Raw genomic sequence first — 13,526 nt, forward strand, 5'->3', positions numbered from 1 at the left:
ATGTTCATATATCTGTGAGAAATCAGCGCTGAATAAATGAGTGAGCAATAAAGTATGGTAATTTATTTATTTATTTATTTTTTTTTTTTGTTCATTAGGAAGATCATTTATTCGCTTATAACATGCAGCAATTTCATAACAATACAATTATCAATAAGGGCAAGGGAGAAAGTTGAATGGAAACATTTTCTGATGTCGTGCGCATCACTGAGTGAGGGGTGTGTGGCGTGTAAGGTCTGGGCCAGCCCATGGGGGTCATGCAGTAGTCGGAAGTGGTTGGATGCAAGTTGCAGCGATAGAGTTCGAGAGGGTTAAGCTGAGACAAAGCACAGACCTTGTGAGAGACGTTTCTTAATGAATGCTCCTGCTTATGTCTCTCAAAGGGGATCAAGCTTCCCAAAGTAGCCCATACCACTACTGGATGACAAGCACAGCTATTAAAGTTAGGACAGATCTTAAGCAGGAAAGGGGTTGATGGTCACTATAGCTAACCCCTCCAATATGAAGTGTATTCCCCAGCTTTAGATATATCAGAAACAGTAATTGTGGTGAATAACACATTCTGCCTGTGGAAACAAATTTTAGTCTGTTCTTGAGGTCTCCAGATGATTTCATATGGCTCAGGAAAGCATTCAGGTTAATGAGGTCAGATACTGCCTTCACTGACCCCCTTAACTACCAGAGTTTCTATGCTGATTAAAATCCCTTATAGACTGCAAAATCAATTACAAGAGAAATCAACATAGTGAAGTATAGGCGGGTCCCGTTAAACAAGCATCTGCTACACAAGAAACTGGTGATACAAGAATGGGCAATTTAGACCCATATTTAGTGTTGTGAGCAGGGTCAGCTAACCTAGCTCTATTTTTCCCATATGTTATGTACTCTGTTATACAAGTTTTGCGGTCCTTTTTTTTTTTTTTTTTTTTTAATCCGTTACACAAGTTTTCACTATCCGAGCAGTTCTCCATTAACATATCCCACTGGTATAATGGGACCCAACTGTACTTCAGGAAAGATACAAACCTTGAGACAGATGCTTCTTGAGGAATGTTCTCTGCTTACGTCTCTCAGCAGGGTCCAGCTTGACCAGATATCCCATGCCTTTGTTTGGCTGACACACACAGTTGCGTCGTCGCCACCGCACCTTTGAACGCCTCAGTCCATTATTACGTCGACACTTGTGCAGCCGCCACCTAGGAAGTAGTGGAAAGTATTCTATTAAATCAGCTTTCACTTCTAAGTCTAATATAAGTGCATACAAAAATACAACTTCCAGTGAAACAATCAAAGATATGCTTCTGGTCCATAATTTACAGTTAAAAAAAAAAAAAGTGAATCATGACACTTAGATTGCAGCACATTTTTTGTTCACAAGGAAATTAATAATGATGTAACTTACCCTAATCTGAATAAAACCTGTACTACATGTGGCAAGATTAAAATAAAAACTACATCAGTGGAGTGATGTTAAATTTCCAGTCCACAACATATACTGTACAGATATTGAGGAGGGATGCTATGGTGGCACCATCATATCTGAGTGTTAGTGCTGCCTGACTATACAAATGTCCCTCAACTCCCTTCCTATCTCTAAAAAAGAAGGATGGTGGACTGTAGGAGAAGGGCAACTTTAGTCTGCAGTCCATCTGGTTCAGGTTCAAAAAAGCTTTGAGCCACAAAAAACAACAACAGTTATCACCTGTGGCCATCCTGTACACATTCCCACTTCTGCCTGGGCTTACAAGGGGTTTGATATTCCTCGCTCTGGCATATGAGCTCAAGTCGTTCCCGTTTGGAGGTGTAGAGGCCCCCCGGGATGTCCGAGATTGACAGTCCATGCTCCCGGTTCTGGCGCCTCTGTTCTCGTAGTTCCAATGCATCTTCTTCTCGGTGACGGCCTGAGCTGTGCAACACATTCACTAGAACAACTGTATCTGCATTATCATCATCATACTGTATTTGATTTTAAGTCTGCATTCCATGTAGTATGGGTCACACAAGTCCATCTGATAGGACTTGACCTTGCTCTGCACCATATCTTCAATAATACCTCTAGATTTAAGGTTGGCACACAACACCATGTCCTACACAACGTTCTATGTCTTCCTTGGTCCACCTCTCACTCAATGGTCTGTTACTTCTTTACTTCTTCAAAATGTATCCATATGAAAGGATATTTAGCTCTTCCATACACTGTACTGCATTGTTATCAGCTTGCTGAGGTCTTTGAAATTAAAACAGAGAACAAAGAAGCCTGGATAGCAATGATCCCAAACCTTGATCACAACCCAAGTAAGAGCTGCAAAGATGTTCCCAAGGGTAACAGGAAGGTCATAATAATAATATACTGCTTTTCCCAAACTAAGAAATTTAGTACCGGTATTAAATTATAATATTTCAATTTTCTGGCTAAATGGTTATCTGAAGTGCTTAATGCATTGAATTTAATAAAATCTCTGTATCATTAGGACTGGAAATTAAAAGTACCTGCACTGTATTTGGAGTCATGAGAGTGGGAAACTATTGCATTTAGAATTACAATTAAAAACAAAAAATAAATAAAACTGTTGTATCATATGTGCATATACAAATGTAAACCATGTAAATCAAGAAAAGTAAATTCAGACAAACTGTAGAGTGGCACCTTAACATGAGCAGTACTTCTTAAAATGACCTGCATCATATTTCAAGCAGGTTTTCAGCTACTCCCAAAGTACGGTACCTAGGAAAATAAGTTTCAGCACTTTTGAAAACTCAATTTATTTTACAATATTCCAACTCTGTTAACCATATTCATATGAGATAATGTGATTTACTGTAAAACTAGCACTGGTAACAATTAAGCAGAAATTATATACTGTACTGTAGTTTCCTATTTTGATGTAAAAAACTTTCTTACCTTTCAACCAAGAAGCTGCTTCTCCAGGACGAGGCATCTGATGAATTGATGAGGAATGGAAGAAGTGAGCGGCCATCCATATGAGGCGGTGGCTCTACTCCAGCAATATCCAGGAAAGTCGGAGCCAAGTCAATATTCAGTGCAATGTTGTTGATCCTGGAGTTTGATGAATGTTTATTAGCAAACACATCTTTGGTGATCAGCATTGTAAGGCCATATCCAAAATGAACCAGAAACAGATATATTCTGACATAAAGTGGCTGATCATGCAGATCAGGATGAAAATTGTAAGATAACTCCGTTCCATTAGGTCATGTTCTGGGCAAACTGTTCCTGACTGCTAGGTATGATGTAGGTGACAATCAGAAATATGCCCAGCACATGGCCCAATAACATAAGGTTATCTTACAATCTTTATCCCACCTTACAGTAACTGGATACTCTGAGTCAGAATGTCTGGTTCTGACCAGTGTGGAAAGGCCCTAACTGTCTTTGGGAAGGTTTGTGAAGCAGGAACAGAGAAGTAGAAAGTTTGATAACCATGAAACAATGCCCACTATCTAGGGTTACACATTCATTTAATCATCATTCAACCCTTCAAAAGCACACATAACTATGTGCAGTCCAATAATTTGAGTTACTGATATATTTTTGGCAGGAAAAAAAAAAAAAAAAAAAAGCTTGATAAATATCATGAAATTATCCAGTATCATTACTTCCAAAGGCACCACTGTAATACTATACTGATCAAAATATTATTAAAACATAAGTACTGTACAAAAATTAATACTTACATAAATGGTACTATATATGAATTTCCATATACTTGACCTATTTACAGTGATAAGCAACATAAGTCAATTCGGTCAAAATCATCAAACAGGGTATCTTAACTTACTGAGTGCCAGGTTTAATCCCAGGTCCTCTCACAAGGAAGGGAACTTTAATATCAAATTCAAAAGGCATTGACTTCCCCTTCACAAGGCCAAACTGTCCAAGGTGGTAGCCATGGTCGCTGGTGTAGAAGATGTATGTGTTGTCCAGCTGACCCACTGATTCCAAGGTACTGATGATCTGTGGGGGAGAGGTGTGGGATTAACCCATTTCTCTGAAAACTAAGCAGTGACAATAGATTAACATTAGAATATGAAACCAGTCATGAAGAAGTGCTACAAAAAAGATGTAGTGCTACGGCACTGTCTTATTCTGCCACACCCACATAAAATAAGCTGCAAAAGGACAACATCTGGGCCAAGGTGAAAACTATAACTCACCTTTGCTACTGCCTCATCCACAGTCTGTAGTGTTTGTAGTCTCTTGGTCATCAGCACATCTGTAAACTTAACCTCTATGTCGTGCATCCGGCCAGTGAACTGCAGCAGCCACTGTTTATCAGGGTTCGGTGCATAGTTGTACGACATGGTGCTGTGGGGGTGGGTATACTGTACAATGTATGCTTAAAGTTATTACACAAGGATAAAAACACTCAAGACTGTCCAAACTCCCTTGCTATGGACTAACGTCTTTTGTTCCTTTGATTTCTTCTTATCTTAGTGACAGGAAAATAAGAGTAAAAGTAGATGATGTATATTCGAATTTCCACTCAATTAACGCCGGCGTGCCGCAGGGATCAGTTCTGGCACCAACCCTATTTCTGGTTCATATTAATGATCTCTTATCTGTCACTCACAATCCCATTCACTCATATGCAGATGACTCAACACTACATAGTTCATTCACACTCAGACATCCATTTACAAAGTCTAATATCTCTACCTCTCAACTCAATACAGCCATCTCCATAAATCAAGATCTATCTACAATCAGTGAATGGGGACAAAACAACCTTGTCTCTTTTAATGCTAGTAAAACTAAATATATACAGTTTACTAATAGACAGATATTGCCAGATTCGTACATTACCTTCAGTGCTACTAATATTCCCATCTCCAAAAGTATTGAAATTCTTGGTGTCTCACTTAACAGTGCCCTCAGCTGGACCTCTCATGTCAGATCACTTGCTAAAACCGCCTCAAAGAAACTTGGATTATTGTACAGAGTCCGTAACTTCTTCGCCGATGAGCAGTTAGCTATAATTTATAAGAGTCATGTGCGCTCTCAGCTTGAATATTGCTCACCCTTGTGGAATGGTTGTGGAGAGGTTGCATTAAGACAACTAGACAAAATTCAGAATAAAGCTGTTAGAATCATTAACAACCCTGCCATTACATATAAACTACCTCCTCTGCAAGTAAGAAGGAATGTTGCCTCCCTTGCATTATTTTACAGATATTTTTTTGGCAAATGCTCAGACGAAGTTGCGTCCATGGTGCCACCTCTCCATGCCTTCCCTCGTGCTACACGGGCATCTGGTAGCGCTCATGACTGGAATGTCACTCAACCATATTGCAGAACTTCTGCCTATCAGAATTCTTTCATTCCCCGAACTGCATCTCTCTGGAACTCGCTTCCCCAGAGTTGTTTTCCTCCAAATTTCAACCTACAACTGTTCAAGTCTAACTGTTACAGATATTTTATGAACAGAGGACACCAGTAATCTGGTGTATGGATTTTTTTTTTCTCCATTTGTTTTTCCTTCCTCCGTTCTATTTAAAAAAAAAAAAAAAAAAAAAAAAAAAAAAAAATGCATCCAAATACTTTCATGGGGTGGCACTGTCATTATTGTGTGATATACTGTACGGCATGGAAATTCTGGCTGGTATGCTAATGCACCTAAACTTGTCATCCTCCAGCTCCAATCTGGATATCTTATGGCAATCAAGCAGTATGTCTTAGAAAACCTTAATTCCTATTAGTACACTAATCTATTTATATATTTACTGTCAAACATAACTAGGAAAGCCTAAATTCCCATTAGTATACAAATTATTGATATATTTATTGTCAAATGCTTGAATTCTACATTCATTTGGTGGTGTTATTAAAAAAAAAAAAATCCTTCTTAGTTAAGTAAAAACTAACTTGTGATCTGTAGCATTGAAGAATTTATGTGCATGTTCTGGTGCAGAGTCTTCTGGTCCATGAGGGGCTGGGTAACTCAACACCATCAGCACTGGTGGAGTGTCTGGCAGGCCCTTATTCTTCTTCAGGAACTGGATGCCCTCACTGGTAATCACATGTGGAAAGTAGTCCTGGAGGAATTAGAGAAGAGTTGATTAGCCCCTTCACTATAAGAGGGGTGCTGGAGAGGGACACTTTCCTGTGGTGGCACTGACAGACCCAGACAGAGAGCCTGCCAAGATGCATTAACATCTCTGCCCTTCCCATATCTCTCAAAAGGAAGATGGCGGGATGCAGCATTAATTTCCTGCAGTCCACTGGCTTCAACTCCAGATGAGCCCAGGGTTGCAACTACTACTACTACTGCTGTTACAGGAGAGGTGCTGGAGAGATGCCTCCACATATTGCATCAATATAGCTGGGCAACTAAACTGTTCAGTTATACAAGAATCTCTCCTAATCTCCTGAGAGGAGGGTGGTGGAATGCATGTGGTCAACTTCAATCTACAGTCTACCAGTTTCACATTTAGATTAGCCTGTGGCCAAAACCAGTACTACTACCACTACTGAAACCACTAAAGGCAGTCTCCTGAAAGTAGAATACAAACATCCAATGACAGCAAGAATAAATTACAAAATAAGTCACCACAGTAAAGAGGTTAATGATACTACTATCACTGGGTAAGGGGGTTCCATAAAACTGACCTTAGGGTAGCTATCGCCATATTTGACATGTACACCATTACGCATGACAGTGTAGTTGAAGTAGCGGGAGTTCTTCAGTAAGCCACTCCACTCCTCCCAACCCGCCGGAATGTGTGACCCATTATACTTGTTCAGGTATTTACCAAAGTAACCTGGAAAATGGAGATATCAAACCTCACTGAAATACCTGTACCCCTTTATTTACATTATTCCTGTCTCCTTAATCCTTTCAGTCTGGTGATGTATTTCACTGGTCTTCTAGGAAAGATCTCTTGTACTGGCAGGGTAAATAAAGGCTATTTGTAATCCCTCTGTTTGAAATGCCCATCGTAAGGTGAATACAATCAATTGCTGGTACCAAGAAGCAATAAAATGTGTCACTGGACTGAAGTAGTTCAACTTTATTGTACTGTAATACAGCAAAATCTTGTTATAGGTTGTCTGTTTTTACCCTTATCTACTGTTTTTTCCTCAAAAAATTACAAAAATATTCCCATTCAAAGTTTTACCATTACCTATGAAGGTGATCTGCCAGTTCCCCCATTTTACAGCATCTAAGATATAGTAAAAGATGCATTACCTTGGAACATAACCCTGACATAACAAACACCACCTGTACTTCATTCTAACATGGTTACCATTACACTGTCTTTGGCTCCTTCAATACCGTATTTTATGATCTGAGTGCATAATCCATAGGACTGTTGTAGCCTAGACATGGGTGAGTGTCATGCAACTAGAACTTGCTCATACCAAGGGTTAAAATATAAATAAGAAAATGCAACATCATACCCATTTTTCTCTTCCTACCCACCCATTTTCCTTATCCCATCCACCCCATGCACTTCACCATCTTGTTCATCTCACTCTACCCCTCCCTACTTACTTTTTCTCTCCCATTCACTTCTCTCTTTTCTTTCCTATCCTTCCTCTCCTACCAATCCTCACTGTTATGTTCATTCCAGGTAATTTTCCAGTCCTTTCCATCCAACCCCATCCATTTTCCCTGTCATACTTACCCATCCTACCCTCTCTGTTCCAACCAAGCCACCTAACAAAATCTATCCCCCAAGCCCAGCCACTTTTTCTCTCTCAGCCACTCCCCTTGTCCCTCACTTCCTATCTCACCCATCCCCACTCACTTTTCTGATCTTACACACCTCCCCAACCCACTCACACCATCCACTCTTGCTAAAAAAGTCTCTATCCTCACAGCTCACCCACTCCCCTTGTCTGTTCTTACCAACTCACCTACTCCCCTTGTCCCACTCACCTGTTCTGTAGCCAGCATCCTTGAGGTAGGTGGCGAAGGTCTTCTTTTCATGTGTCTGCTGCCAGCGGTATGATGAGCAGTTGTGGTTGTTTGTGTATACCTGGGAAACAGAGGAATCCATTAGTGAAGACAGAAATGGTAGTAGTAGTAGCAGTTATTGTTCCTTAGGCAGTCTGGTCGAACAGCCCCGAGTCCCTAAAGAGGGCCATGGCCGAGACTGGGCTTTCCTGCAGAGCTCTCAAGGAGTGTATGTTGTGTAGTTGGCACAGGCGATTGTGTGCAATGCAGTTTTCCATAGTGTGCTTAATGGTATGGGGTGCTGTGGTGCATCCTGGACAGCCATCAGCAATGAAGTCATCCAGCCTCTTCTGATAACTCAAGACGGCTGGATGATGCCCACATCTCAGTGTGGCCAGGTGGACACTGTCCTCACGAGGGAGGTAGGATTCAGAAGGATGGATATCAGGAGGCCATGCATGCAGCTGTGTGTTGTCTCTGAGTGACTGAATGGAGAGGTGAGTGATCTGAACATGGATATGCTTCTGAAAGCTAGTTTGAGGCAGGTGAGATGACAGTATTTGTGTATGATATCATGTGCTGGGTGTTTTTTTGATATTCCTTGGTGTGTGTGGATGTGCTGCCATGTAGTGTAGTGGATGATGTGGATTTGTGGAGGCTGTGGCAAGAATTTGTGTGCCTCTCATGTCTAGATGATCCTTGACTTTGAGGACTTTGATTTCTTGGTGTAGGTGGTCTGTAGGTGTAGTAGGTGTGCAGCCTGTGATTCATCTGGTTGTAAATGATGGGTGCAAAGTCTGGGTCTGTGGGGAACTGTCTCTTGCACTGGAAGACATGTCGGTCATCGCAGTGGGGGTTTAGATGGTTGACGTGTGAAAAGTGATTGATGAAAATATTTGCTTGTTGTTTGTTTGCGTGTATTTTGTCTGTTGTTGTGATGGCAACGTGTGATTGTGTAGTATTGCTGCTGGAGGCTGTAATGCTGTTTAGTGTTTTGTAAAGTTTGCTGGTGTTTGTTTTGTGACCAAGTGTTTGGAGATAATTATTCCAATTTTGTGTTTGCTGTTCTGATATATTATTTATTTGAGTGTTGAGTTCTTGTATTTGTTGTATGATGTCTTGTGTATGGGGTGTTGGAGAGTATTGTAGTGTGTCACACTGATTGATGAGGCCTTGAATTTCTGGTGTGAAGGTGGGGTTGTCTCTCTTTTTGTTGCCTCTAGAGATGTGTCTTTTGTCCGCATTTTGAATAATTACACTGAAAGTGTGCACAGCAGTGTTGATGTTTGTGATGGGTGTACTGTTTAATGTTTCAAAGTGTAGTTCTGTTTCAGTTGTGAAGGCTTCCCAGTTGGCCCTCTTATAATCAGTGTATGTGTGTCTGTGGCTAACTGGGGTGATTCTGGTTTTAGTAGTGATGATGACTGGGAGGTGGTCAGAGTCAAGGGTTTTGACCACTTTCCAAGATGTTGTGGGGGTGAGGTTTGGGGAGCAAAAGATGATGTCTGGGGATAATGGAAGGAAGAGGGCTTGGTGTGGGATATGGGTATGTTGAAGGCAACTGTTGAAAATGAAAAGATTATTTGTTTGACATTGCAGTACCAGCCCTCTGTCTGTGTCAGGGGTGTTGACATGCCAGGCCGATGCCTTGGCGCTGAAATCACCACCCAGGATGATGTTGGGTATGTCAGTTATGTGGTGTAATTGAGGAGTGTAATGGTAAAATGGCAAAGTGTACGACAAAAATTATAAACTGCGAAAACCAGGTAAAATACCAGATGATTTTTATTTAGCTTCAAGGAGACCTGCCACATGGGGAATTTAATGAAGACTGTAACAGCTTAACAGCAACAGGTTTCCTCAAAGTTAATTAATGACAGTTTAGAGGTTTCAGGGATGTAGTATAAAAAATGTAATTTTATTGGAATACGAGCTGGACATTACTGGAAGGACACAAGTCGAGTAAGAAGAATACAAATTCTGAGGGGAGCATTTGGGGTTACATGGACAGAATGACAGACAAATGAAGTGAAAGACTGCTGTGGTGTTGATGTGGATGTACTGGCATGTATTAAAAGATGTACTGTGCCTTGAGATGGAATGCACGTGGAACAACTGGAGAACGAGAGATTGGCTAAGAGAGTGTATCTGAGTAAGGTGGAGGGAGAGAAGGAGACAGGAAGACCAAGGATGATGTAGAAGATGAAATGGTGAGGTAATGGGTACGTGGGTGATGCTGGCATGAGATGGAGAGATGAACGCCTGATGGTAAAGGACAAGGCAACGTGAAGGGATTTTGTTTGGAATAATGGCAGGAATAAATACAAGATATGCTATTTTACAGAAGTGGATATGCATGTTCACCTCATGGTTGTGTATGTAGAGGCCAGTAAGCATGGATGAGCGTGAGGGGCAGCAGATGGGAGTGGAGCAGTAGGCATTGGGGAAGTGTGCTCCTCGCTCCCTCACCAGGCTCATCAAGTATGGCATGTAGTTCAGTGACCCTGTAAACAAATGCATTATTCTGGTGTTAATCTGTTGTTACAACTGAGTATTAAAGATGGAGAGATGGCAATTTTTGGGCCAAGTTAGAGCAAACACAGTACAGTATAACGGGTCATCTAAACTAGTCCAAACAAAAAAAACTTTACCCACACTAATGGATATAACTCTTATATTTCTTCTGTGACTGATTTATTCTCTAAGTTTATTTTCTAACAACATCAGAACTCAGTAAGCCATGCATCCCCATCATCATTTTTATCATCTTAAGTTATTAACCCTGATAAACTTGATCAGATTATTTTTCCTACCTCAGACACACGAACTTGCTCAGCTATGCAACACCATCATCATAATTAATCACTGTGAACTAGAAACTACAGCCAAGAGACAAAATAAAACAGCACAAAATAAAAATAGAGTAATACCAAACTCTTGAAAATAAAGCACGTGCCACTCCCATACATATAAACGACGATGAATAAAGAAATAAATGAAAGAAAAGCATTCGCAAGCCGAATGCTAATTGCCCGCCAGAATATGCTGTTAGCGAAGTCCAAGAGTCTGACCACATCTTGACACCGTGAAGGTTTCATGTTGATAGCTTAAGCCGTTCACGAGACATAATGCTGCTAAAGGCAGGAGATTAAAACTTGTTGACCTTCGGCAGCCATTTTGGTGACCTTGACATTGACCCTGAGTGCCCATTTCAAACGCGGCCAAGATTTTGGCCATATCTTGATACTCTGAAGGTTTCATGTTGATAGCTCAAGCCGTTCATGAGATATTTTGCGGACAAACACACACACACACACACACACAGGCAGGCAGGCAAAAACATTATCGTTCCGCCTCGTTAAGGTGGGTGATAAATATAATAAAACTCCATGACCCCCAGCACTGATAATTATGAAGGGCTATGCAGTGAAGGAGGCACTTGCAGCATCTTCACCTCATGGCTGTCTCACCGTCTGCGTCTGGTAAACACGGTCAAGAGGTTGTGTGTGGTGGAGGAGCGAGGGAACAAATTCAGAAAAACTCAGATGCAATTAAAAACACTCCTAGGATTACGCTGCGTTCACGAGTGTTTGGAGATACGTTTGTATTCACTCATATTCACAACCACCTAAGTCCAGACAATTCGATGCTGCTCTGTATGACTGCCTGCATACTTCACGATCAACTTAAAAAAAAAAAAAAAAAAAAAATGATCTGTGATAACAATTAACTTATGGTGACACCCCTTACGGGATTATGGCGTCTGAAAATAGATAGATAGATAAATAGACTTGTTTATTGTACAAAGTGCTAAGGAGTCTATATAAATATGACCCCTGATTTGTCCATCACTCCTCCCCAATGCATCATAATACAGTAATCAGACACAGACATTCATATGAGCGAAGAACATACCGGGCCTCTCTCAGCTTAGAAATATTAGCCAGTAGATGAAGTGGTGAAGCAGAAGAGAGGAAATATTAGGCGAGCATCATATCAACCGGAATCAAATATGGACAGATAGGCCTACACATACTTCCCTTCTCTTAGTTTAGAAATATTACCCTACTCTGCAAAGGAAAATGGGAAGCAGAAGAGTTGAAGTATTAGGTGAATTTCTGTTCTCGTCTCTCTCGACTTAGAATATTTGTCAACAGGAAAGCGAGAAGAAGGGTGAAATATTCTGTGAACTTCTGCCTCCACTGTTTTCATTCGAGTTCACAGGATTCTTTCATCATCATCATCATTATAAGTACACATGCAGTATGGAGATTCAAAAGAAAACTCCTTCATTTCTTCCCGGACTAACATCAAACATGAAAGAAAATTTAAACTACAGTCAGAATCCTCCTTTGGAATCGTGGGGGCTATAACAGCGTCTGAATCATTTTAAAAACTTTCCACCCACATTCCCGTCCTTATTAGTCGGCACTTCAACCCACGGACAGAAGCATCTCTTGTGGCTCTGTTCGTGTCCCCCACTAACAATTTTCGGAATAAAATCGTCTGGTAGCAACAAGAACAAAATAAGTCATGGAGTCCTCGTGCTGAAGGGAATCACAGAGTACATAAGCACTGTCCTCCCTCTTTGTGTCCCCTATCAGAAGAGCATCTTAACTACACAAAAGTTTTAAGAGATGCAAACAGACGGTTATTATACCGTGAGGGATTTATGCTGGTGTTTACATGTACACTGACACTGGCAACAGGAGGGTGAGAGAGAGAGAGAGAGAGAGAGAGAGAGAGAGAGAGAGAGAGAGAGAGAGAGAGAGAGAGAGAGAGAGAGAGAGAGAGAGAGAGAGAGAGAGAGGTGAGGATGGGAGATGGGAAGGACAGATAGAAGGAACGGAGAGGGACAGGGGATGGCTAGGGAGGAGAAGATGGATGGATGAATGGGTTAGAGAAGGGATGTGTAGAATGAAGGAGGGAGGAGGATGGAAGGGTGGGGAGGACTGTGGGAAGGAAAGGAGGGTGAGGGAGACGGGGGTGAGGGGGATAAACCTAGTAACACAAGTAGCATGAAGGACACACACACACACACACACACACACACACACACACACACACACACACACACACACACACACACACACTTTTTGCCATGCTGTTTCTCCTTTTTCATGTGACCCCTTCTCTCTCCAACCCTATCTATCTACCCATCTCGCTATCTATCTATCTATCTATCTATCTACTTGTGTACTGAACTGAGTCTGGTCTGGGCTCCTGTGTACACTATGAAGGGCTTAGAGCGTCAAAACGTACCACTTAAGTGTGATTATGTTGTGAGTGATGGTGAGGAGACAGCACACTTAGTTCATGAGTCTGCAGCTGTGTGTGTGTGTGTGTGTGTGTGTGTGTGTGTGTGTGTGTGTGTGTGTGTGTGTGTGTGTGTGTGTGTGTGTGTGTGTGTGTGTGTGTGTGTGTGTGTGTGTGTGTGTGTGTGTGTGTGTGTGGTATGGTAATGGTATGGTAGCCTGTCACCGCTTCCTGTGAGAGGCTGGGGGCACAGATGGGCTATGTCTGGTCACCTCAGCGTGTGTCCTGGTTGCTATGGTTACCCCTACTCCCTCCTCTCCCTCCCCCCCCCAGTCCTACCTCCACTACACA

The 13,526-nt window shown here is 41.5% G+C and overlaps 1 protein-coding gene across 1 annotated transcript in view; it reads right to left on the reverse strand.

Moving 5' to 3' along the window:
- The window catches only part of Sulf1 (Extracellular sulfatase Sulf1), a 44,239-nt gene that overhangs the window by 23,432 nt on the left and 7,281 nt on the right, over positions 1 to 13,526 (reverse strand). The window contains exons 3-11 of the mRNA XM_080265758.1: positions 10,284 to 10,423; positions 7,902 to 8,001; positions 6,629 to 6,780; positions 5,885 to 6,054; positions 4,177 to 4,327; positions 3,801 to 3,976; positions 2,903 to 3,058; positions 1,703 to 1,906; positions 1,027 to 1,196 (exon numbers count right to left, since the gene is read on the reverse strand). Of these exons, the coding sequence (XP_080121884.1) occupies positions 1,027 to 1,196; positions 1,703 to 1,906; positions 2,903 to 3,058; positions 3,801 to 3,976; positions 4,177 to 4,327; positions 5,885 to 6,054; positions 6,629 to 6,780; positions 7,902 to 8,001; positions 10,284 to 10,423 (1,419 nt within the window). The remainder of the gene's footprint in view (positions 1 to 1,026; positions 1,197 to 1,702; positions 1,907 to 2,902; positions 3,059 to 3,800; positions 3,977 to 4,176; positions 4,328 to 5,884; positions 6,055 to 6,628; positions 6,781 to 7,901; positions 8,002 to 10,283; positions 10,424 to 13,526) is intronic.

Source organism: Coenobita brevimanus, chromosome 16 (assembly GCF_032717465.1).
Source record: "Coenobita brevimanus isolate Jiangsu-jjx chromosome 16, ASM3271746v2, whole genome shotgun sequence".
NCBI classification, from domain to species: Eukaryota; Metazoa; Arthropoda; class Malacostraca; order Decapoda; family Coenobitidae; genus Coenobita; species Coenobita brevimanus.